Source organism: Mastomys coucha, unplaced genomic scaffold (genome assembly GCF_008632895.1).
Source record: "Mastomys coucha isolate ucsf_1 unplaced genomic scaffold, UCSF_Mcou_1 pScaffold22, whole genome shotgun sequence".
NCBI classification, from domain to species: domain Eukaryota; kingdom Metazoa; phylum Chordata; class Mammalia; order Rodentia; family Muridae; genus Mastomys; species Mastomys coucha.
The window spans coordinates 247688104-247712250 of NW_022196905.1; the positions used below are offsets into that span (position 1 = coordinate 247688104).

Genomic DNA, 24147 nt, shown 5'->3' on the forward strand with positions numbered 1-24147 from the left:
GGCTTTCTCTGTGAGTTGTGGGACTGACTGCAGAGCTTGTGCCCAAGGTCTGCTCAGAACACTAACCCTGACAGACCAGAAGGAACTGGAGTCATTGTGGGCTGGCAGAGTTCCTGTGTGCCTGGTCCCGCTGAACCCAATTACTCCCAGTGTTGGGACAGATGTTGGTTCCTGCTTACCTCTGATCCTGGGTGTGTCAGAGCACCTGGGAGTGGAGCTTCCTCTGGGTGTTGTGGGACTGGCTGTGGAGCTTGTGCCCAAGGTCTGCTCTGGACCCCAGCCCGGACAGACTGGAGACTAGCAGTTTTGTAGCATGAATTCTGCCTTTGTCTTACAGCTAGAAGGGTAACAGAACAAACTAGTTTATAGAATGAGAAGCCCAGCACCAATGGGAGACAGAGAGAAGGTCAGATGAGGCCCCTCTACCTCAGTATCTTCTGAGTCATTTATTTAATTGTGACCTTTACACACTCTTAGTTGGTCTGCTTGCCATGTGATTAAGTGTATCTAGGAAGACCCCTTAAGTCAGGACTTGAGAATATACAAACATCCATCAATGAAGGACTAATGAAGTATGGTCCACATGTGAAATAGTGTGCCACTGTGATAGAATCTGAAAGTCTTTTGTGTAGGGATATGGGAAGCTCACTAAATGTTAGATTTAAAACAATGCAAAACACAGAAAAGTGGGTGGATCATGTACCCACCTCTGCTACCCCACCCTCCAGCCGCTCTTCCTCCTACTCTAGACTGCTGAGGTCAAGTTCGTCTGCATCAGCACTTCCCATAAGTTCTGGTTCCATCTACAGTCATTACAGTTATGAGGCACAGCCACATCCTTTAACTGCAGGCCAGCCTCCCTTCGTGCAGATGCCTACCTCCCTACTCAGCTGCCCATGGCTCCACCAGGCCTATTGGGTGGGAACAGCGCTCTGAAGTTTGAAGCTTTGCCTTGTCTTCCTACTCTGTTGGGTTTTTTTTTTTTAAGATTTATTTATTTATTATATTTATATGAGTACACTGTAGCTGTCTTCAGACACACCAGAAGGGGGCATCAGATCCCATTACAGATAGTGAGCCACCATGTGATTGTTGGGAATTGAACTCAGGACCTCTGGAAGAGCAGTCAGTGCTCTTCACTGCTGAGCCATCTCATCAGCCCTCCTACTCTGTTCAAAACTTTAATTTCACTTAGATGGGCCCAAGGATAGCAAGCAAGGGGTGTGGCTTCTTCACAAAATGGGCTTCCAGAAAGGTTTCTTTTTAAATCACCTCAATGTCTGGTCAATGCTAAATGGTGTTGTTTTGTTCTTTCTGTTAGGACTCACACACTTCATCTAAGTAGCCTTTAGACACTGCAGAATTGATAGCATTGGACTTTTTCAAAATGAGCTTCCTCTTGCCCAAACTGACCAGCAAGAAAGAAGTAGACCAGGCAATCAAAAGCACTGCGGAGAAGGTGTTGGTTCTCAGGTTTGGGAGGGATGAGGACCCCGTCTGTCTGCAGCTGGATGATATCGTGAGTTTTATTTATTTTTTTTTTCTTTTTTGGTTTTTCCAGACAGGGTTTCTCTGTGTAGCCCTGGCTGTCCTGGAACTCACTCTGTAGACCAGGCTGGCCTCAAACTTAGAAATCCACCTGCCTCTGCCTCCCAAGTGATGGGACTAAAGGCATGCACCACCACTGCCCAGCCGATTATTGTGAGATTTTTTTTTTCCACGTGTAAGAGGTTTAACTGAGAGGGAGTAGGGGTAGTGGCGTGGAAAGAGAGGAGAGAGAGAGAGAGAGAGCGATTATTGTGAGTTTTAAATAAGAAGTCTTAATTAAAAGTTCATCTGTTCTCACTCAACATCCTGAAAAGGAATAGGCTTGGTGTAGATTATCACACTTTCCATAAGAGCTATACGGGTTGCCAAGCGGAGGGCTGACCTGTTTCCCTGGCCGCCCCTAGTCCCTTGTTTGCTGCTCCTAGACTGTGTCTAGTGGAGAGATGACGTTTCACAGCACGTCTTCACAGTCAGTCAAGAGGGAAACTATGAGTAGAGTTACTGTGTGTGCCTCTATTCACCATGGAGACTGAACTAAGGTCTTACATCTCTTCCTGCCAATCGCCGTCACAGTCAGCTGTGGGAACTAAATGTAATAGTCGTTATGTAACGTACAGTGAATATGTGGAGCCTGTGAGGCAGCACAGCAGAGACTTCTAACCTCAGTCAGTCTCCACAACCCAAAGTGGAGGAGGGACCCAACCCTGGAAGTTGTCCTCTGACTTCCTTGCACACCCACACTCACACCAGTCAGTAAGTAGGAGTGGTCAGAAACTCATACTTTTAGCTATGGAAAAGAGTACAAATTCTAGGCTAGAAGGCTAGCTCAGTGGTAGAACAGTGTCTCTTACATATGAGACCTTGAGTTCAACGTTCATGGTCAACAAGAGAATTAGATTGATTGATTCTGAAACTGCACTTCCAAAGTTCAAATCCCAGCCCTGCTGCTTAGGTATGTGTCCTGGAACAAGTAACTCCTTCCTGTGCCTCAGCTTTATCGTCTGTAAAATGGGGGTGCTACGCACCAATGAGTTAAATAGTTATACATTGTAGGTTAAGTGGTGTAACAAGTGTAAAGCCCTGAGGACAGTGAGCAGTGGGAGGGGCACCAGGCTCTCCTGATTTTCATTTCTAGGAGAGAGGAGCCTGGGGAGTGTCAGCATTCTAAGTTGTTGAGGGTGGGATGTCAGGAGCTGTAGTCTTTGTTTTGAACATTGAGACTAGACCTAACGCTCTACCACTGAGCTGTGCTCCTAGTTCACTCCAAATGAGTAGAGATTCTTCCCCCGCTCTTGGAAATGATCAAACCCTAGCCCATGAGATAGCTCAGCAAGTCAGGTCACTTGCTGCTAGGGAGAACCTGATCTCAGCAAGTTGTGCTCTGGCTCCTGCACATGCACACATAAATAAAACTTTACAAAAAAAAAAAAAAAAAAAAGAAAGAAAGAAACTTACGAACGAAACAAACATCAACAAAACAAAAGAAGAAAAATCTTTTTCGCAACATGTCTTAGTTTTACATTTCCACTGCTGTGAAGAGACACCATAACCAAGGCAACTTCTACAAGAACAGTTTATTTGGGGCTTACAATTTCAGAGGGTTAGAACCCATGGCCATTATTGCAGGGAGCATGGCAGCAGGCAGGCTGGCAGGCCTGGTGCTGAAGAAGTAGCTGAGAGCTCACATCTTGACACAAACAACAGAGAGAGCTAACTGGGAATGGTTTGGGCTTCTAAAACCTCAAAGCCTGCCCACAATGACACATCTCTTCCAACAAAGCCACTGCTCCTAACCTCTCTCAAACAGTTCCACCAGCTGGGACGCAAGTAGTTAAATATGTGAGCCTATGGGGGCCATCCTCATTCAGACAGCCACACAGTGCCTTCTCCTGACCCTATCACCAATGATCCAGCCTCCGAACAGTAGCTGAGGCAGACAGGCAGACCTCTGTGAATTCAAGGCAGCCCAGTCTATATAGCAAGTTCCAGAATTGTGTCTTAAGAGGAATTCAAATGGGAAAAAGCTTCATATACAGTATCACAGTGTGTTTCACAAAAGAAGCAACTGCCATAGTATAGAGTAACCTCCATCCATCTTGTCATTCACAGCTTTCAAAGACTTCAGCTGACCTGAGTAAAATGGCTGCTATTTACCTGGTGGACGTGGACCACACTCCAGTGTACACACAGTATTTTGACATCAGTTACATTCCCTCTACTGTATTTTTCTTCAATGGACAGCACATGAAGGTGGATTATGGGTGAGTTAAATTGGCCATACATTCTGCAAAGCTGGTTTTCTCAAGGCAGGTTTGTAACTGTTGTCTCCTTATTTGATGTTCTTTAGTGCAAAATGAAAGTGTTTTAAGTTTGACTGAAAGATTTTAATTTCCAACTTAAATATGAAAAAAAAGTATAGCTTTTAAAGGACTGACTAACTGTCTTTAAGGATAGAAAATATGGAGTAACTATATTAGCTGAACATAAAATATAAATAATATTTTATATAAAAAATAAAAAGTCAGTTGCAACAAAATACCTAGTATTTGGGGCTGGTATTTGGCATTTATGAAAGGTGCAATCCTTCCAGGGAGACACATGTCTCTATTGCCAAGTGTCTTCTGCCCCTCAGAGAATTTTGATGTCATTCTTCAGGCATGCCTGTCAAAATAAGTCACACGATATCTTTTTTTTTTCCCCCTTGGTTTTTTGAGAAAGGGTTTCTCTGTGTAGCCCTGGCTGTCCTGGAACTCACTCTGTAGACCAGGCTGGCCTCCAACTCAGAAATCCGCCTGCCTCTGCCTCCCAAGTGCTGGGATTAAAGGCATGTGCCACCACCGCCCGGCACACGTTATCTTCTGTAATGTCCTCCTCTCCATCCTGTTCACACTGCAGTATGAGAACCATTGGCTGTATCCAGGACTGTGGTCTTACTGTGGTTGGGAACTGCTGCTTGTCCTCCTAGGACTCGGTGGTTACTGCATTAGCTTATTGCAACCTTCCTGCATGGAATTCAGGACACAATATCAAACACCTTTAAAGTGATTCATCTTTTAGCCCAGTAATTATGTTTCCAGGAGTTTAATAGTATGTTGAAGATGGCATACCTTACAACTCTGAGGCAGTTACTAGTTGTAAAATCATATTACTAGTTTGTGATGTGATTCCTATTAAAAAAAGAAACAGAACACTCCCCCCACCCCCACAGAACTAGAAGGGTACGAATCAAAAGGTGACTTCTAGCCTCACAGCTGATTTTGTTTCTCTTTTAAAATTTCTACAACCAATACACTTGATGTTTAAAATAATTCATAAGGTTGTTTATTAATACCCGCAACTTAGAAGGTCAGTGATGAGAACTTGAGAGGCTGCAGTGAGTTAATGGACTTCTTTCAGAGACACTGAGCAAACTCTGCCCACCCCAGTACTCAGAGACCACCACATGATAGTGGTGTGAGAAGCGAAGGGAAGGCAGGCTCCTTCCCACACCCGGACGTCTATGTGGGGGCTCAAAGCCTTGGCTGTAGTCCTGGGTGCTAGACCTGTGGAAAGGCAGTGGTCTGGCCGTGTGTAGAGAGACAAAAAGGAAGGAAGAGTCCACTGCTTGCCACTGACCCTGCAGGCTTCACACACTGGAAAGCTCTAACCACCATTATTCCCTTCTGCTGCAGGTCTCCGGATCACACTAAATTCGTAGGAAGCTTCAAAACCAAACAAGACTTCATAGATTTGATTGAAGTTATCTACCGGGGAGCGATGAGGGGGAAGCTTATTGTCCAGAGTCCTATTGATCCCAAGAATGTACCCAAATATGACCTCCTCTACCAAGACATTTAACACACTCAACTGCTGTTGGAGATGAGAGAGGCACAGGTTGAAACAGGGCCTGAACCCAGAGGGCCTGTGGTCTGGAGTCCCTCAGAGACATGTTCACTGCCTGAGCAAAGAGGTTTGAGGTGTCTGTAATCAATGGCCCCTTGGCAGAAGCCCCAGCACTCCAAGAATCAAGATGCCTGAGTGTCCATTCCCTGAGAGCCTCAGAGCAGTGAGGCAAGTGTCCAGGTGGTGTTTTGTTTGTAATTTCCCTTTATCTTGACTTTTCTTTACCCCTTAAGGACAAGCGTCCTTCTCGACACTGTGAGAACAGCTTGATTACCCATGTGTGTGCACACACATTCTCCCTCATGCCTCCGTTCACTTGCCCCTTTTGCTCCCTCCTATCCCAGCTTCTCTTGAACTAACTAATAATTAGAAGCAGGTGAGTACATTTGTTTCTTCACAGACTAAAAGCAGTACCCTGGTCCACCTATTTATAGCTGGCAGCCCATTAATTACCAAGAGAAAAATGTGGCTCTTCACCATCCAGCACAGTTTGAACTAAACAACAGGTTAACTGCTCTTGAGAAGTAAGGGACAGAGCTCCCCAGAAAGCACTGCCACTCCTTATTCCAAGGACTAAAGACCAAAAGGATACCAGATTGTTAAGGGGGGAATGCCTTGAGGGGTTTGCAATTCCAAGGGCTTTTAAAGAAGGTGACCCAACCTCAGGAAACTTGTGTTTCTCTTAAGCCTTATGGTAGTGGTTGTCCCTGTCATTCTGGAATGAGAGAGTAGGTACAGAGCTGGAGGGCTATGGCCAGGCAGCTTGTGGCCGGCTGGGCAGCAAGAGACTTGTTGCCAGCAGAGGCCGAGGTGTGTAGGAGGTGGGGCCAACCCTGGCATCAGCTGCTTATTTCTAAGCTTGTCCTTTAGGGGAAAGTGGAACAGGACCTGGTTCTGACAGATGGGACACAGAAAGAAGGTTGTTTGTGTTTTCTGTGTCCTCTGCCTAAAACCAAGAGATGCAAAAAACCCTTTCCCACCACCTCCTTATGACGCATGGGGCTAAGGCAGCCACCCTGGGCATATGGATGAAAACTTGGAGATTGTAAGAGTCTGATCCCTAGTGCTACTGAAGTCCTAGGTGAACAATAAACTTTCCTCCACATCCCTGTGATAGAATAAAAGGTCTTTGTCCAACTCACTGTCAGCTGGTGTTCTGTCCATCCATCTAGGCACTCAGGTGCAAGCAAGATCTCAGAACTTGTACAGGGACAATACTGTCAGCTTCCTTCCTGAGGGGTAGGTGAGGATGGGTGGAAGGGACTCTGTAGTCTGCATTCATGTTTTAGATCCTATCTTGGTTACTTTCCCTTCCATAGTGCTTACTAAGCATGTGTTGTATACCCTGTCCAGTGCTAGAAACCATGCAACTATGACGCCTGGACAGAGAGGTTTCTGAGGGGAGAAGAGAAGGCCCTTGTACAGAAAGGGAAAAGCATTGCAGGGAAGGGGAGCAGAGCAATGGAGGGAAGGCCCGAAGGTCTCTTACTTCTCTGTAGTAGTGGCCTGCCACCTGCTGTCAGGTGGTATGTAAGTGTGACTGTGCTGTTTCACTTTCTGGCTGGTTTCTCCCTGGTTCTGGAATGTAGGTCCTTGTCTCCCTTGATCCCAGAGCTCTACCCCAGGGAGATACACCAGTGACTCTGAAGATGCAGTTAACTTAGAGGTAGAAGGGCATGTGGCTTGCCTGTAACCCCAGAACAGGGTGAGATTGTCCACTGTGGAAGAAGAACCACTGAGGAAGAGACCCCAACTCTGCCAAGTCCCAGAGCATTCCAGCCATGGGACTCTCCAGTCTCTAGTGTTCATCCCTAATGGACAGGTAATGACCAGAGAGCTTAAGTCACTGAGCAGATCTGGGCTGAGCTGTTGGAAGGACCATTAAGCCCACAGCCTGCCTGCGTGTGCCTCTTTGGGTTTCTGGCAGAGGGAAACACAAACCAAAGAGCCTCTGTCACAACTCTGAGCTCACACTCCTCATGGACTTTCCTCACCCACTCCAGAGAGGTGACATCATGTGAGAAGAGCCAGAGTTTACATTCAAACAGACCCAGGATCAAGGAAGGGACACAGTGATCTCCCGGAGACCTGCCTCTTGCAAACTTGATTCCTGTAGGCAGACAGTCTATAACACCCTAGGGATTTCCTGGTTTGTCAGGATGTCCCCATTTTTCTAGTAGACCATACTTCTCTGCTGCCCAGAACTGTAAATGAGAATAAAAGCCACACAGTACAAAGAGCCCAGAGATGGGTCCAAAGCATATTTTTTATTATTGACTGAGCAATGCAGGGCTAGCACCCCTCAGACTATGGCCCAACCCTTCCACTTCCCCCTCTTCCATGGCTCCCAGCCCGCCCTGCTGTGTGCAGCCTTCTAGTCAGCCCTGAACTAGTTCTTGGCCATGGTTTCCTGAACCCAGTCCTTCAGGTCAGTCGCCCTCACGTACACACCGTATTCAGCTACAGCACAGCTCTTGTCAAAGCTCAGGATTCCAGCTGCGTACCAGGTGTCGTCCTCCATGTCATGGACGACAAAAGCACTGCCAGCATCACCATAGCACGTGTCTTCCTGGTACTTGGAAAGGCCAGCACAGAAGGTATGCTCGTTCAAGATAGGCTGTACCCCAACAGGACTCGAGGAGTTCTTCTTCTCAGGCACTGTACTCTTCTCATAGTGCACCACACACATGTCCTGGTCGGCCACAGGCAGCATGACATACTTGAGACGATCGGTAAATCTGAAGTTGACATTCCGCCCCCAGCCAGACACGTAGCCCATGCGGCCTGGTGCTACGTAGTCTTTGGAAGGCAGGCAGATGGGCATCACTCTCTCGGTGACTGGCACCTTCTGTGTGAGCTTGATTAGCCCAATATCCACCACAGAGTGGTTGGGGTGGAGAACCACCTTCTCAATTTCCACCAGCTGGTTTTTTCCCACATAGAGTTTTAAGGTAGGGGCAATGTCCTTGGCTGTTGCATTCTCACTGTGATTGAGGAAGAGGTTTTTGGCCGTGGTCAGCAGCCACTGGTCACTGATCAGCGTGGCCCCGGTGGTGAGTCCATGACGGGAGATCATCTTGGCCTGCCAAGGAAAGCTGCCTTTGGCATCCATAGAACCACCGATGATGCGCTGCACCTGGTCCACAGGATGCTTGGGCTTCCCACACACTGCGGAGGGAGGGAGAGAGGGAGGGATGTGAGGAGCAGTCCAGAGGCCCTGGAAGGGTCGGCCACCACTGCTTCCACACCCAACAGTCTGTGAACACTCTGCCCTTGCCACCTGCTCCACACATTTCTGGTATTTACATATCAAGTGACTTAAGAGTTTTAAAAACTCCTGGCTGATAAGCTACTATATAAATATATATACCTACATACATATGTAAACATCGTCTCACACACACAAATTCCACAATTCTCTGAAAGTCAATGAAAGGGCTGGAAGCTGTGTGTGTATTTCATTCCTAGACAAAGGTGGCCCTGCATCAGCATTGGCAGGAACACATCTCACAAATGTAAAAACAGATAACCAAAACTGATAGCTGAAGGTGGGCAAAATCCTCGTCCAGGCAGAAGAGAGGAGAGCTACAGAATGCAGGAGTCCCAGTTGTCCCCAGATCCTGCCTTAGCCCTCGTGGGTTCCGCTTCTGTTATTTCCTCCCTGGCCTGATCCTCTTTATCTTCGACCAAGGCTCTGTGAGCAGGTGTTCTGGGTGGAGAGCATCTTCATGGGAAGCGGCTGATTCAGCCAAACCCTCCCTTAACCTAAATGAGCATGCCACTGAGCTGTCTGCTTCTCTCTGACCCAGGCCACACAGGAGGAACATGGCCATATTTTAACCCTGTGCTTTAAGACCTCAGCACCCACCTGCCTCACATTCGGGGAGTTTCTCTCCAGCAGCTGTGTTCACCCATTGCTTCTCACTGTTTAAGGTGTACACTCCTGAAACAAAAGGAGATGAGCTCAGAGAAAATTAATTGGGCCTATGGGGATTAAAGAGTTGGACAGGAAGAAGTTAGAAACTGTCAGGAATGTAGGCTGCACAATGTCGTCGATAAAGACTACACACCTAAGCAACAAGGGCCATGGAATTGTAGCCCCTTAGCAAGACAAAACAGGAAGCTGAAACAAGTTAGTTTGGTGGAAGGACCACCAACAGGAGACAGGAATTTGGATCTTATTTCCCCTGGTTCCAGGCAGTACTCAAGAAGTTTCTGGCCAGGTACCCCAGCCCCATCCATCATGGGAACATCAGACAGGGCCAGGGTTGTGGATGGAGGGATGCTCATCCAGGCCTTACCATCTCCTTCAGTTCGTAGTCTGTAGAACTGTCGGCAGCGATAGCGAACCAAGTGCTCCACATAGCCATTTGCAATTTCTGGAGGTTTGGGGCAGCTGTCATCTGCCGAGAAAAAGAAGCCAGAAAAAAATGCTGTGGGTGCTCAGCTGGCTCTGTATGAAAAGTCAGCAGAGACAGAGCTGCCCTGAACACCAGACTCCCTTGCACCCTAGTGGAAGCTGAGGGAGGGAGGCCCCGAAGATCTAGGTGAGAAGAGGATCTGGGTCTTCCTTAATACAACTCGGGACTGATGTGGCCAGACTGGGGCTCAGTTGAGCTGGGATGCACAGCTCCTGGGGAACTCCAGAGACTCACCTTCAATGTCCATGGCATCATTGCCCAACTCCACAGCAAAAAGCTGACCCCATAGCAGGAGAGTGACAACAGCTCCCAGGGCTCTGTAGAGAAGTGACAAGGAGTGGGGTTGGTCTCCTTGTACCTGTGGTCTCCTTGCATGCATGCATGTACACAACACACACACACACACACACACACACACACACACACACACACACACTTTCCATTAAGCAGATAGTAAAGGAAAAGAACAAGATGCTAAGACCAAAGAACTGCTTCCTCCCCACCCCACTCAGGCTTCATCAAATTCAGCAGATGCACAGCAAGCTTGGTGTCGCTGGGAATTTTGTAGCCGCTTAGAAAGGGACCACTGACAGAGGAAGGAATGCAGCACCAGAATGGTAGCATCTGTGCCATCCCAGCTCTCCACACTCTGATGCAGAGGCAGGAGGATCAGGGCTTTGACCACAGGGGTGCTACATAATAAGTGCCTGTCTCAAAAAAAGCTGAGAGGTGGGAGGCGGGAAAAAGCCTCTGGCCCTGGTGGTGACCCCCAAGGTCCTGCAAGGGGAAGCCTCTGCACACATCCATTAAGTACTGGGCTGTGAAGACATTGTTAGGACGTTGTAGCTAACTTAAAGATGATGGCTATAGTTTATTTTGCTATTCTCACTTTTGGAAATTCCCCATAATAAAAAGGTTGTTTTAATGTATAATTTGTTATAGTCATTGTTGTTGTTCTTAAGACATGGTCCCATACTTTGCCAAGGCTTGTCACAAATTCCTGAACTCCCAGAGTCACCGTGCCTCAGCTTCTAGAATCCCTGGGTATGTACCATCATACATACATACATACATACATACACACACACACACACACACACACACACACACACACACACACAACTCATGTGGTTGTTCCTATTCCTAAGTATTTGCCTTTAAAGGATTGTATATCAAACCCAAGAATGCCAGAAGTTACCCGGAGAAAACTGTCTTCTAACAGCATGACTGTGGCCATCATTGGTACACAGACCACACTCAAATGGTAACCAATTCCCTGCAGATGCTGGCCAGTCAGGAGGTTCTTTTGAACACTATGCTTCTAGTCTTTTTGCAACCTTCAAAGTCTTTCTATTTTGATTTAAAAAAAAAAAGGTAAGCACACCTTGATAGTGTCACTGAAACGTGTGACTATTGTCTGTTTTTCCATTAAAAAGGAAAAAAGGTCTGTTAATAGCACAGTCAGCATTCCAGGAAGCTGCTGACTGCCTGGTAAAAACAAAGGCTTTTCATCTCAATGGGAAAGGTCCTCCTTAGAGATAGACAGCCCATCTCCCATGGATACAGGAGGAAGGGGTTTAGTCACTGGCCCTTCGCTCACTGAGGGTCTAGGCACATCCTGCCTTTGACATGAGGTCGTCACCTACAAAATTCACACTCAAAGTGCATAGTCAAGTTACAAAACCAAAAAAATCTCATAGTGCTTGAGGTAAGCTTAGAGTTCTGTGCTGTGATGCATTCAGTTACCCTCAGCTACAGGCAGCCTGCAGGCTGTGGACTTAATTAACTCCCAGAGAAGGTTAGCCCATCGGCCCGATTCCTGCATCCCATTTTCTCACCTCTCCCATAGACTTATACACTGTGCGCTCAGAGTGCGAAGGGTGGACTGTGGACTCACCTCATCGTGGGCCTCTCTTGCCTCTCTCTGGAAGGGCTGTACTGTGCCGACTCCTGCCGTGCCTTTTTATGCCTTGGGGTTTTACCCCACCTTCTCTTCCATTTCTGTGTTTGCACAATGTCGGCCTTGCTCAGGTCACTGGCTGTTCCAGTAACCAAACCACAAAGCAAACCCCTGTCAAAAGCTGAGCTCTTGCTTCATACTTGGCTCTCCTGGTGGTGGTATTTTACAAATCATGAAGAAATCTAGCAACTTCATGACCCCTCCCACCCACCACAGTGGTGGATAACCCCTAGAGAGTGGGACAGGGAACAGGGGCAATTAATCTGACACTTAATTGGGAGAGGGTGTTGGTTAGGCCATTATTATTATTATTATTATTATTATTATTATTATTATTATTATTATTTCAAATCTCTTTTAGACACCCTTGTGACCCAGCCTTAGCTGGGACTATAAAGAGTTTCCTTTTTTCAACCATGATGCCTAAGTGTGGCCATCTTTGAGTGTGGAGAGCTCTGGAACTTGCAGTCAGCAGACTGGGTTTACTGGGTCATGATCCATTGCTCCTTAATCTCAGAGTGCCTAAAGCTATAGTGTAGGCTGACATGGGACCCTCATACTGGCTCTTTTCTCTGGAGTTTTCAGTGCTGAGAAAAGTTTATCTGGGAACTGTTTCAAATCCAGTGTAGACATTCCTGCAGTCTCATTCAGAGAGCAGTGAACAGAAATCGGTTCCATTTCACAGTCCCCACCGGTGAGGACATCTTCCTGTTGCTAAAAGTGTTCCTACTTGAAATCAGTGAAATAAGCCTGCCGTGTCTCCTCTGGTGGTTTTTAGTGGAAAATCACACCATGTTGTTAATGTAGACACAGGGCAAACTCGATGGCAGGACTTTCTGTAGCTTCGCAGTGGCTAGTCCAAATGGGCAGCTGAGAAAAATCAATGTTTCAGTCAAATACTTGTTCTGGTATGCTGTTCACTCAGATGTAGCAACTCAATCTAAATGGCTTCACTCATTTAAAAATATTGTTTTTAAATTAGATCTTATCACAGAATCGTTTGGGCTGTTCATAGTGGCATTGGTGTAGAACCATATCAACTGGGAAGACAGGAGACTGGTAACTAATGTGCGGCACCGTCACTCGATGGGATAGTGTACCGCCATGCAGACACTCGGACAACAGAGGACAGGGATGATCTCACAATTCTGAAAATAAATGACAAAGTTGCAGAGGAGAGTAGCAGGAAGTTCACTGCTCTTACAGAGCTCAAAGCCAAGCACAATTTGTTAAAGAACACCCAACTCACAAACAGCATCAAGGCAATGAAAAGACAGGGCTGGGGCTATGGCTCAGTGGATAAGAGCACTTGCTGCTCTTCCAGAGGACCTAGGTTCAGTTCCCAGCATCAGATGACTTACAATAGCTCATGATTCCAGCTCCAAGGCATCCAAGGGCCTCTGTGATGCAAGATATAGACACACACACCTCTGCATGTCATGTAGAAACAATAGAAGTAAAAAAAGGAGATACAAAATCCACAGAAAAGGAGAGAATGTTTGTAGATGCTCTATCTGATAAAGGCTTAATATCCCAAATATGTGAAGGTCTCCTACAGAAAAATAACAAAACAACAAATAACACAGTTAAAACATGGGCAAAAGGTCACAGTGTTCGAGAGGCTCAGGCCCAGGCTATAGAGTGGGAGCCTGGCTGGGCAGAGAGGCAAAAATATAAGGAAAGGATTTGAACAGAAAATCCTCTATAAGACACACATATGGCCAAAGAGTACATGGAAAGATGCTCAGGTAGATTAAAGAAGTCACATAACATCTCCATCTGGTGTACACACACTAAATGTACATACACATGCACACCTGTACACAAATACACTCTCACACTCATACATGTACACATATAACACATGTGTATACAACTGTATACACACACACACACACACAAATAAAACCAAGGAAGAAAATTTACTCAAGAGCATTGAAAAAAATCTCATTAGCAAAATGCTATAATCACGTTTACTAGGAATGGCTAAAATTGTGGGTGTTGGGGGTATACATGAGTGGTGTGTGTGCATGCATGTGTGTGTGTGTGTGTGTGTGTGTGTGTGTGTGTGTGGCTCTAGCACCTGCATGTATGCAAAACAAGCATTGGGGAAGATGTGGAGAAATTTAAATCTTCACACCCTGGGGTAGGAATATAGAATGGTTCATGCTCCACAGCACAGCTCCATAGTCTGTCCAAAAGCTGGTAACAGAATTACTGTGTCCCAGCAATTCCACCTATAGATGTGTTGTTCAACAGTTTCCTTCCAAAGGGAAACATCCCATACTGCAAGGAAGCTCTTTAGGTAGGAAGGGAAACAACTCCAAATAGTTTCAGGAAGTTCCTGAAACTGATCAGATTCTCTGGGCCTATCCCTCCCAGAGTAAGGAATAAAGCTAAAACAAAACAAAACAAAACAAGGAAACAAACAAACAAACAAACAAACAACCCAAAAACAGAAGAAAACAAAAAAGACTCAGACAAGTTAAACTGCAAAGAAGACTCTGAGACGAGAAGCAGCAGAAGCCAGCCAAGTGCCTGGAAGGGGTTTAAGATCAAAGCCACTTGGAAAGGCCACTCTCCAACCTGTTGCACTGCCTCCAGGTTCCCAGCTTTTGTGATCTGTCACTTATGCTGGGGTGGATTTGGTTCTGCATCTATCTTTCTGCTCCTGTAAGTCACCCCTCACCCATATTCCTATAAGTAACCTCACTCAAACTCACTGGCTTACCAAGTTAGCCTTGGTGGTGTCTGTACCTTGGTCTGTTATAGGATGCCACTCTGATATGAGTAGATGTGTGTGTTGCATCTCATTTTGTGTCTTGTTTGCTCCATACCTCATTTGGTTTATTCATTTTTATTTATGTGAATGTGTCAAATACTGCATGCTGTAAACTTGTAAACATGGGTTTTTTGTTTTGGTTTGGTTTTTGGGGTGTTTTTGTTTGTTTGTTTTTGTTTTATTCCAGACAGGGTTTCTCTGTTTAACCCTGGCTGTCCTGGAACTCACTCTGTAGACTAGGCTGGCCTCAAACCCAGAAATCCACCTGCCTCTGCCTCCCAAGTGCTGGAATTAAAGGGTGTGCCACCACTGCTTGGCTAAACTTGGAGGTTTTAATGGTTTCTCCATATTGACTTCAGTTCCAGCAGCGCTCACTGAACACAATCCATGTAACTTCCAAAACTGGCTTGTCTCCTTTTCTCAAGTTCTATTAATAGGTGCAGTCAATTTTCGACTTACTGCATCTTCCATTGGAATATCCTTGCTTATCTCTAGTAATCCTTTGTGCCACAAGTCTCTCCAAATGTATCAACTTTCCTCTGAGTAGTGTTCCTATCTTTTCTATTTATCTATATTACCTATAGAACTTACCTATCCTTTGCCTTTTAACTACAATATTTGTTTCATTTATATTTAGTATAATTACAAGTAGGGTTAGTTTTAAGTGTACTTTATTTGTTTTATTTATTTGTTTGTTTTTTTAATCTGCAGTTTCTATTTTCTCGATTTCTCTGCTCCTACTTTATAACATTACTTGGTTGCTGCTGTTTTGAGTTGGGTTTTGGTGAGGGTACTTTTGTAATGTCTCACTCTGAGTAAGACTCACAGAGTCTCACACTGTAACTTAGGTGCCCTGGAAATCAGTAAGTAGCCCATAAAGTTGTGGCAATCCTCCTGCTTCTGCTCCCAAGTTCTGGATTATAGGCATGAGCCACCACACCTGTTTGAATTACTCTGTTTTTGTATTACTTGGGTTTTTTTGTTTCATTTTGCTATGTTAGGATTTTAGAGGGGTTGTTGTGGCCATGTGTGTTAAATTTTATTTCATTTATTATATATGGGGGTAGGGCAGGGAAGCATGTGCATGCAGGTACACACCTATGCCCCAGTGCACATGTGGAGGTCAGAGGACAACCTTGGCAGTCAGTTTCCTCTTTGCACCACATGTTCCAGGGACTTGTGCTCGGGTTGTCATGCTTGAATGGCGAGTACTTTTAACCATGAAACCATGGCCCATACTCAGTTCTTAAAAAGATTTACTGAGGGCTGGGGAGGATGGCTGAAGAAAGTGCTTGTGACAGAAGCTTGAAGACCACAGTGAGGAGCCCCAGCACCCCATCAATGTCAGGTAGCCATGGGCCCTTCCTGTGACCCTAGCCTTCAAGAGGCAGAAACAGGATCCATGGGACAAGTCAGCTAGCTAGACTGGCTGGAGATGGTAAGCTCCAGCTTCAGCCAGAGAGTCTGCCTCAGTACAGAAGGCATGTAACAATCAACGGAGACATCCAGTGTCAACTTAGCTGCGAGCACACACACACACACACACACACACACACCACATACACACACACACACACACCCCACACATACACACACACACACACACACACACCACACATACACATACACACACCACACATACACACACACACACACACACACACACACACACTCAGATTTGTGTGCCCACACACGTGCAAGCACACATACAGTAAGAAAAATTAAGATCTTGTACTAGTTTTGACAAGATGAATTTCAAGCTTAAAAGTACTACACATACGAATTTGGACTTTTAGTAAAACTTTTTTTTTTTTTAATATTTGGAAGAATTCTTTTTGAGACAGGGTCTCACGCCAGTTAGCCTGGAACTCACAGAGAGCCATCTACCTGCCTCTGTCTCCCAAGCACTGGATCTCAAGGTGTGCACCACCACATTTGGCAACATTTAAAATACTTTGTCCTCCACTAGCTTTTTCGTGGTGTGTTGCTACATAACTTTCCTGCTGGTCACCATCATGAGTTCAAGTGATGTTTCTTCATTTTTCACAGTCCTGGTTTGTGCCTTCCCCACTTCTCAGGTAACACAGAGACCTCACAGCAAGGCGCTCTCTCTCCCTGCCTTCTGTCCTTGGATTATCTCTGTATCTCCCACCTTAATGCTGTCATTGCTGAACACTTTCCAGCTGCCCATTAGATCCCAATGTTGTAGTCTGAATAAGAAATGTCCCCCATAGTCTCATGTATTTGAACACTTGTCTCCCAGGTGGAAGTGCTTTGGGGTGCGTTGGAGTGGGGGGACACTGTGGAATTCAGAGATACAGCCTTGCTAGAGTAAGTATACACTGGGGATGGGCCTCAGCGGCTTAAACACTTGCCCTACTTCCTGTGTGTGGTAGAAATGTGCTCAGCCATGGCTGGTGAGATAGCTCAGCGGGTAAGAGCACTGACTGCTCTTCCAAAGGTTCTGAGTTCAGATCCCAGCAACCACATGGTGGCTCACAACCAACCGTAATGAGATCGGACACCTTCTTCTGGTGCATCTGAAGACAGCTACAGTGAATTATGCCGGAGCTCAATTCCCAGCTCATGGCCATCTGTACAGCTACAGTGTACTCATACACATAAAATAAATAAATAAATCTTTTAAAAAAAAAAGAAAAAAGAAAAAAGAAATGTGCTAAGCCGGCTTCGTGCTCCTGTCAGTTGCTGCCACCGTGTACCCAGTCTGGAACCATGAGCCCAAACAAACTTGGTTTAAGTTCTTCTGTTGTGATGTTTTATCACAGTAACAGAAACATAACTAATACAGAAGTTGGTATCAAGGTTGGGGTCTGCAGGCAAAGGAAAAAGAAGCCATGAGCCAGAAAGATAGCAAGAGGTCGGGGCCCATGGGAGGGGTTGGAGAGAGGAATGGGAGGAAGGCAAATGGTGATTGTAGAGACATCACAATAAAAATTAAAGCCGAAAAAGATTGGGGTTGTTGCTCTGAGGAATGTGACCATGTTGGTTTTTTGGAGGAATGTGGAAGAATTTGGAACTTTGGGCTAGAAAAGCCGTTGATGCTATTGCCATCTGTTAATGGGCCATTCTAGGAGGAGCTTGAAAGGCAGTCGTGGTGAGAGTGATGTAGATACTGAAGGCCTATCTCCTGAGGTTGCAGAGGGAAGCAAGGCCTTGATTAGCAGCTGGGCTTAGAGGCCATTCCAGTGATATATTTGCAAAGAACCTGACTTCCTTCTGCCAAAGACCTAGGAACTTGCTTGAAACCAAATTTAAAAGTAACTGACTAGCTGGGTATGGTGGCATGTGCCTTTAATCCCTTCACTCAGAAGGCAGATGTTCTCTGTGAGTTCAAAACCAATCTGCTTTACATAGACAGTACCAGGACGGGCAAGCAGTTTTTAAAGTTATATTAACATTCTCTTGCTTTTGACCTTTAACCTGTTTCTTACTGGGAAAGACAGACTTTTATGAAAATTGTGACAGAATTTACCTTTTTCCATCTCTGCTGCTCTGCCCTTGCGGGAAGGGGTTGGCTGGAGGACTGTGTGTAGTTTGGCAGCCAACATTTTGGAAATTCCTCACTTATGCAATGTTTGGGCTGATGATTTGGGGGAGGAGGTTAATATTTTGGAGAAGTTTTTCTAAAAGCTTGAAACTTTTGGTGCAAACATTGGTAACTTTGTCTGCCAGCGGCCCAGTTTTGGGGAACAGAATTGCAGACAGTTGGAAGTATGGCTGGGAAGCAGAGCCCGTGTTCCCAGCAAGGCAGTGCCTCGTGGTCCTTGGAGCTGATTGCAGACTGCAGTGTTCTAGAAAGGGGTGTCATAACAGGAGCGCCTGTTGAACTTGTTTACTGAGACAAGTTGCGATTTTGAGCAACATGCTCTGGGTTCCCGCACTCCTCTTTTGATCTGCTGGAAAGCCATGTGTACCCCCCAGGAAAACATGGGATTCTTGGTCCATGGTGCACATGAACATGTGGGCATTTGCTTATTCTCTGCCCTCAGTGTCTCCAGCATTGCCAGCATACAACTCAGGTCTGTTTGCTGAACTAAATGGAGGGTAAACAGAACTCTGCCCTCAAAGTTTGCGGAGGGGGCAGAAATTATGCAAAACATGACCAAGTGCTCCCTGCTCTCTAACTACACTAGTGAAGGGCTGGTCTTTACAGAACCACCCTACCAAGCCCCTTACAGACAGAAAAGGCAGTCATCACACAGAAATGACCCTGGGCCAGGCACTTTTCTGCATGGATTCTGAGTACCTACTGATTGGAGTCTTCAACATCACTGAACCAGGAGGTCCTGTCATCATTTAACAAGCCTGTGTTTACAACTGAGATCCAGGACTAGGAATTTGCTTAAAGTAACAAAGTTAGTAAGAAATAGTAAGCAGAGAGACAGGTCCAAGATACAGGCCAAGCCCACAATCAGCCAGGAGTCCTGATCTATATGCTGACCTTCTCTGGATTAGGGCTCTAAGAGTCAGCAGGAACAAACCCTTTAATCCCGGGTTAAAGCCTGGGTTGCCCAGAACACTGGCCAGGCTGACATCACCTCTCGGGAGCTATGGGGGTCTTGAGGAAATCTGTATATCAGATTAAAACTGTGAACATGGCAGGGACACCCAGCAAAGTAGAAGGAAAGCCCTAAGATACCGTCCCCCTGTCCCCAAAGCTGGGAAAGCCAGCACTTTTCAGAAAGTGAGGCTCTGTCCCAGCTGGGGCTTCTCAGCCCAGGTCTCCAGGGACATCCAAGGACACTGGCAGAAAGGCAGTGAGATGGTAGCACAGAACATGTAGATCATGGCTGGGAAGTACATTATTAGGCAATAGCTCAAGGAAATGGCCTCATGGCAGCCAGGCAACAGAATCTCTGAGTCCAACCAGATCCTGGGAGGAGCCAACCAGCCCAATCCCTTGACAGATATCTCTAGCAGGGATGGAATTAAAATAGAATTGAGCTTTTGAACAGTCGGTCCCAGGAGACCCAGAATTGACTCCCCTCCCTCTATAGAACTCAGGCTCCTTCTCTGCCATGGGGTATAATCCATAGGATTCGTTGCCTCCACCCACCCGCCCACCCCCACTCGTGTGTGGCTTCCCAGAGACTAAGAGCAGCAAAGCATGGTTATCTCCATCCCCAACGCAGAGCCCAGCCACTGACAAGCAGGGTCTTAACAATCAGGGAAGAACGTCAGAGCACAGTTCAACTCCATTTATGTACACGTTTGTGTTCATTTTTTAATGGTTAGAGACCCACGTAAAATTGAAATTCTGATCGCACCAGTCTGATATATTTTGGGTTCAAAGACTCAGGATCCACACCAGACCATTAAGAATCAGACTAAAAGGAGGCTGAGGCAGACAGATCTCTGTAAGTTCAAGACCACTCTGGTCTACATAGTTTCAGGCCACCTAAGCCTACATAGTGAGATCCCAGCACTTGGCAGGCAGATCTCTGTGAGTTCGAGGCCATCCTGGTCTACAGACCAAGTTCCAAAATAGCCAGGGCTACTCAGAGAAACCCTGTCTTAAAAAAAAAAAAAAAGCACTGGGCAGTGTAATTCCAGCACTTGGGAGGCAGAGGCAGGTGGATTTCTGAGTTCAAGGCCAGCTGGTCTACAAAGTGAGTTCCAAGACAGCCAGGGCTACACAGAGAAACCCTGTCTCGAAAACAAACAAACAAACAAACAAAACAAAACAAAAAGCAGAGGAGGAGGAAGAAGAGAAGAGAAAAGAAGAAGAGCAGTAACAAAAACCAGCCTCCACATGCAGAGTAACTGAAATTGCCAGGGCCAGGGCACTGCTGTATGACAGTCTGAGGCAGGAGCCAGTTCTGATTCTTTGAACAGTTTTGCTCCTGGACCCAAGCCAACAGGTTGATGAGATCACAGGTGGAGCAGCCACTTGGCCCTCTGTCCCCTTTTTAATTTCCTGTAGGGTACTCTCCAGCTGGGTTTTTTCACACCCACAATCCCCCTCCTGGTCATCTGAGGAATGTGAGTGGCTAAGTTCCCTCCCACTCCTGAAGGTCCAGCCCTCCTGAGAGCTGACCCTGGTGTCAGTTCCCAGGTCCTTACCAACCCTGCTGAAAGGTTGCTTTTGGGTGTCATTTCCTGGGCTTTCACAGCCCAGCTGGGTGCCACATGAGGTCAGGCTCCGGCACAGACACCTCCCAGCCCCTGGCCCAGGTGCACTGGCTCTGTTTCCCATCCATCTAGCCACAAGGTTCTTACAGGAATGTCACCTGACTGCCAAGACTCACTGGACACAATACAAGTCAAGCCTAGCAGTCAGTGATCCCTTGGCTCCTACAGAATTCTCTGGTGCACTGACCCAAGATCTAGACCTGGAGGGAAAGGAGCCTGAAGCCCATCCATGGTTAAGAGAGAGACCTCAACCCTTCTCCTTAATACCTGGGGTTAAGTTTGGCTGCATATGAAAGAAAATGTATTGTGTCCAGTGAGTCTTGGCAGTCAGGTGACATTCCTGTAAGAACCTTGTGGCTAGATGGATGGGAAATAGAGCCAGTGCACTTGGGCCAGGGGCTGGGAGGTGTCTGTGCCGGAGCCTGACCTGATGTGGCACCCAGCTGGGCTGTGAAACCCCAGGAAATGACACCCAAAAGCAACCTTTCAGCAGGGTTGGTAAGGACCTGGGAACTGACACCAGGGTCAGCTCTCAGGAGGGCAGGATCTTCAGGAGTGGGAGGGAATTTAGCCACTCACATTCCTCAGATGACCAGCAACAGAAGTGAGGGAGTAGACAGAGCTCCTATTGACAGTTCCATGAAGCTCTTTCTGCCCCTGCCACTGTCATCTCTCGAAGGTGACCCTGATTCCCCAGAGCTCCGGCCACCACACTAAGGTTTTAGCAGGAAACCTCCCAGAAAGACCAGCCAGTGCCTTCACACTGGATAGAAGGGTCATGTGGCCAAACTCAGATAGATCAGAGATCCGGAGATGAGTCTTTGATCCAGGAGTCCAGAAGGTAGAACTGACTACAAGACAGGTGGCCTCCTCTCTCCAGGGGCTACTACTGTAGACTAAAGGAGACTAGAGAACTGGGGAAGAAGTGTGGGCCAGTAGGCGGCACCTGAATATGCTCACACATTAGAGGATTTCATCTTCTTAGATGCACTTATCAATTAATGGCCACTAAGAAATATATAAGCATTCTTAAATAGTTCAAGTTATTAAGTGCTAAGAAATGAATAAAAATATAGTATATAAAGATGTTTCAAAAGATTGACAGAGCAAGCACACACAAGACAGAATTCCCAAGTCTAGATTGGAGACTATGGGTATTATCCTATTTGTTTAGATTTTCTGCATGTTTAAAATTTCTTGCTAAGCAAGGAGAATCACTCTACATTTGTTTTGGCTGCCCCCAGGCTCTCTCATGTGAGGCCAAAAGGCTCCTGGTGAGAGGCAGGGGCTCCAGAGCCAGTCAATGCAAAGGGCAGTGAGTTGGATTCCTACATTCCTAGTCATGGTGCATTGCAAGGCTGCTGGGTGTGAGAGAGAACATTGCACCCAGGACCTCAGATTCTCCAAGAGCTGCTCCTCTTCTCAGACACAGCAAGTGGGAGGTGCCTGTCACCTGTTAGAATGGCATCATGAATGTAAGACATCTCACCAACAGTCCGTGGTCGCCCAGGACACTCATGTGTAGAGTGGACCGTCCGCTGGACTTGGAGAATTAGAAGCTGTCCTCCGTCACTTCTGCCCATAACTCTTGTAGAACAATCAGTTCACATCTATCCACAGTAGGAATGATCACCTGCCTAACAGGGCTGTCTGAGGACTCATAGGAGATCATGTGTAATTGTCAGCATGTAAGATGAGGAGGAGGGTGACACTGTTTGTCTCATTGAGACTGTTTTTTTTTGAGGGGGTGTATATTTGACAGATAAAGGGAAGGGAAACAAGAAGGCAGGGACAGAGGGCACTAAGGAAGGTATAACAGTAGGCACGGGGGCTGGGCTGTGTGTGCACGAGGCCCTGTGTTGGATCCGTGGAGTATGGTGGTGTGCACTGTAATCCCAGGAGATGGAAGCAGGGCAATCAGAAGATTGAGGTCATCCTCAGCTGCCTTCGCTGCCTACTGAGTTTGAGGGCAGCCTGACCTACATGAGACCTTCTCAAAAGTACATGCATGTACCTACGTAGGAAAACATTATGATGCTCATTGTCTGTGCTAATAAATATGTTAAGAGGATAATGAAGAAAACTACCAACTCTTTAACGTCCATCTCACCAGAAATGAAACCTAGAGCTGGGTGTGGTGACACATGCCTGTCACCTCAGCCCTTGAGGTATAGGTAGGAAGATTGTGACTTAAGTGCCAGCCTGGGCTACTTAAAAAGTGTCAAGTAAGCTTTGGCTATACAAAAACCTGTGTGCATATGGTAACTAATTCCCTTCCTTGAACAGTGGGTTAGATTAGTGGCTTGTTTTAACTACATTGCCAGGTAGAATATGTGATGCCCAGTTAAATGAGAATTTCAAATAAAGAACCATGAACTTTCTTATAATACATTCGCATGTAGTATCACAGACCTACACTAAAAGTCTATCTGTCCCTCATATTTGATTGTGCATCCTGTTATTTAGGATTAAAACTGTCAACTCCGCAGAGAATGTGGCTTAGTAACGATTTAACTTCTAAGCCTGAGTTATATAAAGGTACCCAAAACTTTGGTCTGCTCTCTTGTAGACTACCACTCTGGAGAAGCCAGATATAGTATTGTAAAGACACTACCAATAGGAAGAAATCTCTGGTACTTCCTGCTGGAGGCCAGCCCCGTCTCCCCAAGCAGGTGAGGAAGTACCTTTTGTTTGTTAAGTAGTGGTTGAACCAGGGTTGTAACTCTACAGCAGAGCACTTGCCTAGCATGCTCAAGGCCCCAGGGTTGATCCCAAGTACTGCAAAATAAAAAAATAAAAATAAATAAATAAAAAGTTTTAAGTAGTAAGACTTAGTTGGAAGTCCATCTCTCTAGTGTGCATGTGTGTGCATGTTCGAAGCTAGAGGACAACTTTGGATGCTGCTCCTCGGGCACTATCCGCTTTTCTTATTTTCAGGCAGTCTCACACTGGCCTGGAACTCTCCGGGTAGACTAGGCTGGGTGGTCAATGAGCCCCAGGGACCTATTTGTCCCTGCTCCCTCAGCTCTAGGAGCACACACACGACACCCAGCTGGTTTCTTAACCTAGGTTCCAAGGACCAACTCTGGCCCTCAGGCTTTTAACTTGGGGCTTGACTCTTCTGGACTTGTGCTTTGAGAAAGTTATTTAATCCCTCAAAATCCTTGCCCCCTCTCCCCCTGGCATACTAATACAAGAATTTTATGATGAGTAATATTAGAAATAGCAGCTAAAGTTCCTTAGTTCGGGATGTAACGAGCGATGCTCTAAGGACTCCACAGTAGTACATTTGAGATAGGTACTATCCTTACCCCCTTTTTACACATTTGGAAACTGAGGCACAGGTTGAAGAGATGGCTCAGCAGTTAAGAGCACCGATTGCTCTTCCAGAGGTCCTGAGT

At 46.2% G+C, this 24147-nt stretch overlaps 2 protein-coding genes across 3 annotated transcripts in view; one reads left to right on the plus strand and one right to left on the minus strand.

Moving 5' to 3' along the window:
- Positions 1–6567, plus strand: part of Txnl4b (thioredoxin like 4B) — a 12220-nt gene extending 5653 nt beyond the window's left edge. Inside the window, exons 2-4 of one of the 2 annotated variants that reach the window (XM_031341374.1) lie at positions 1322–1519; positions 3658–3809; positions 5220–6567. In XM_031341374.1, coding sequence (XP_031197234.1) covers positions 1388–1519; positions 3658–3809; positions 5220–5385 — 450 coding nt within the window. In that variant the 5' untranslated portion in view covers positions 1322–1387 and the 3' untranslated portion in view covers positions 5386–6567. The remainder of the gene's footprint in view (positions 1–1321; positions 1520–3657; positions 3810–5219) is intronic. The other variant, XM_031341375.1, reaches the window with a different exon arrangement.
- Positions 6568–7678: 1111 nt separating this feature from the next.
- On the minus strand, positions 7679–11871 carry LOC116070147 (haptoglobin). The gene is made up of 5 exons (XM_031341373.1): positions 11749–11871; positions 10086–10168; positions 9732–9833; positions 9299–9373; positions 7679–8598 (listed from the first exon to the last, which is right to left on the minus strand). The coding sequence occupies exons 1-5, from the start codon at positions 11751–11753 to the stop codon at positions 7820–7822; spliced, it is 1044 nt and encodes a 347-aa protein (XP_031197233.1). The 5' UTR covers positions 11754–11871; the 3' UTR covers positions 7679–7819.
- Between the last annotated feature and the right edge of the window lie 12276 nt (positions 11872–24147).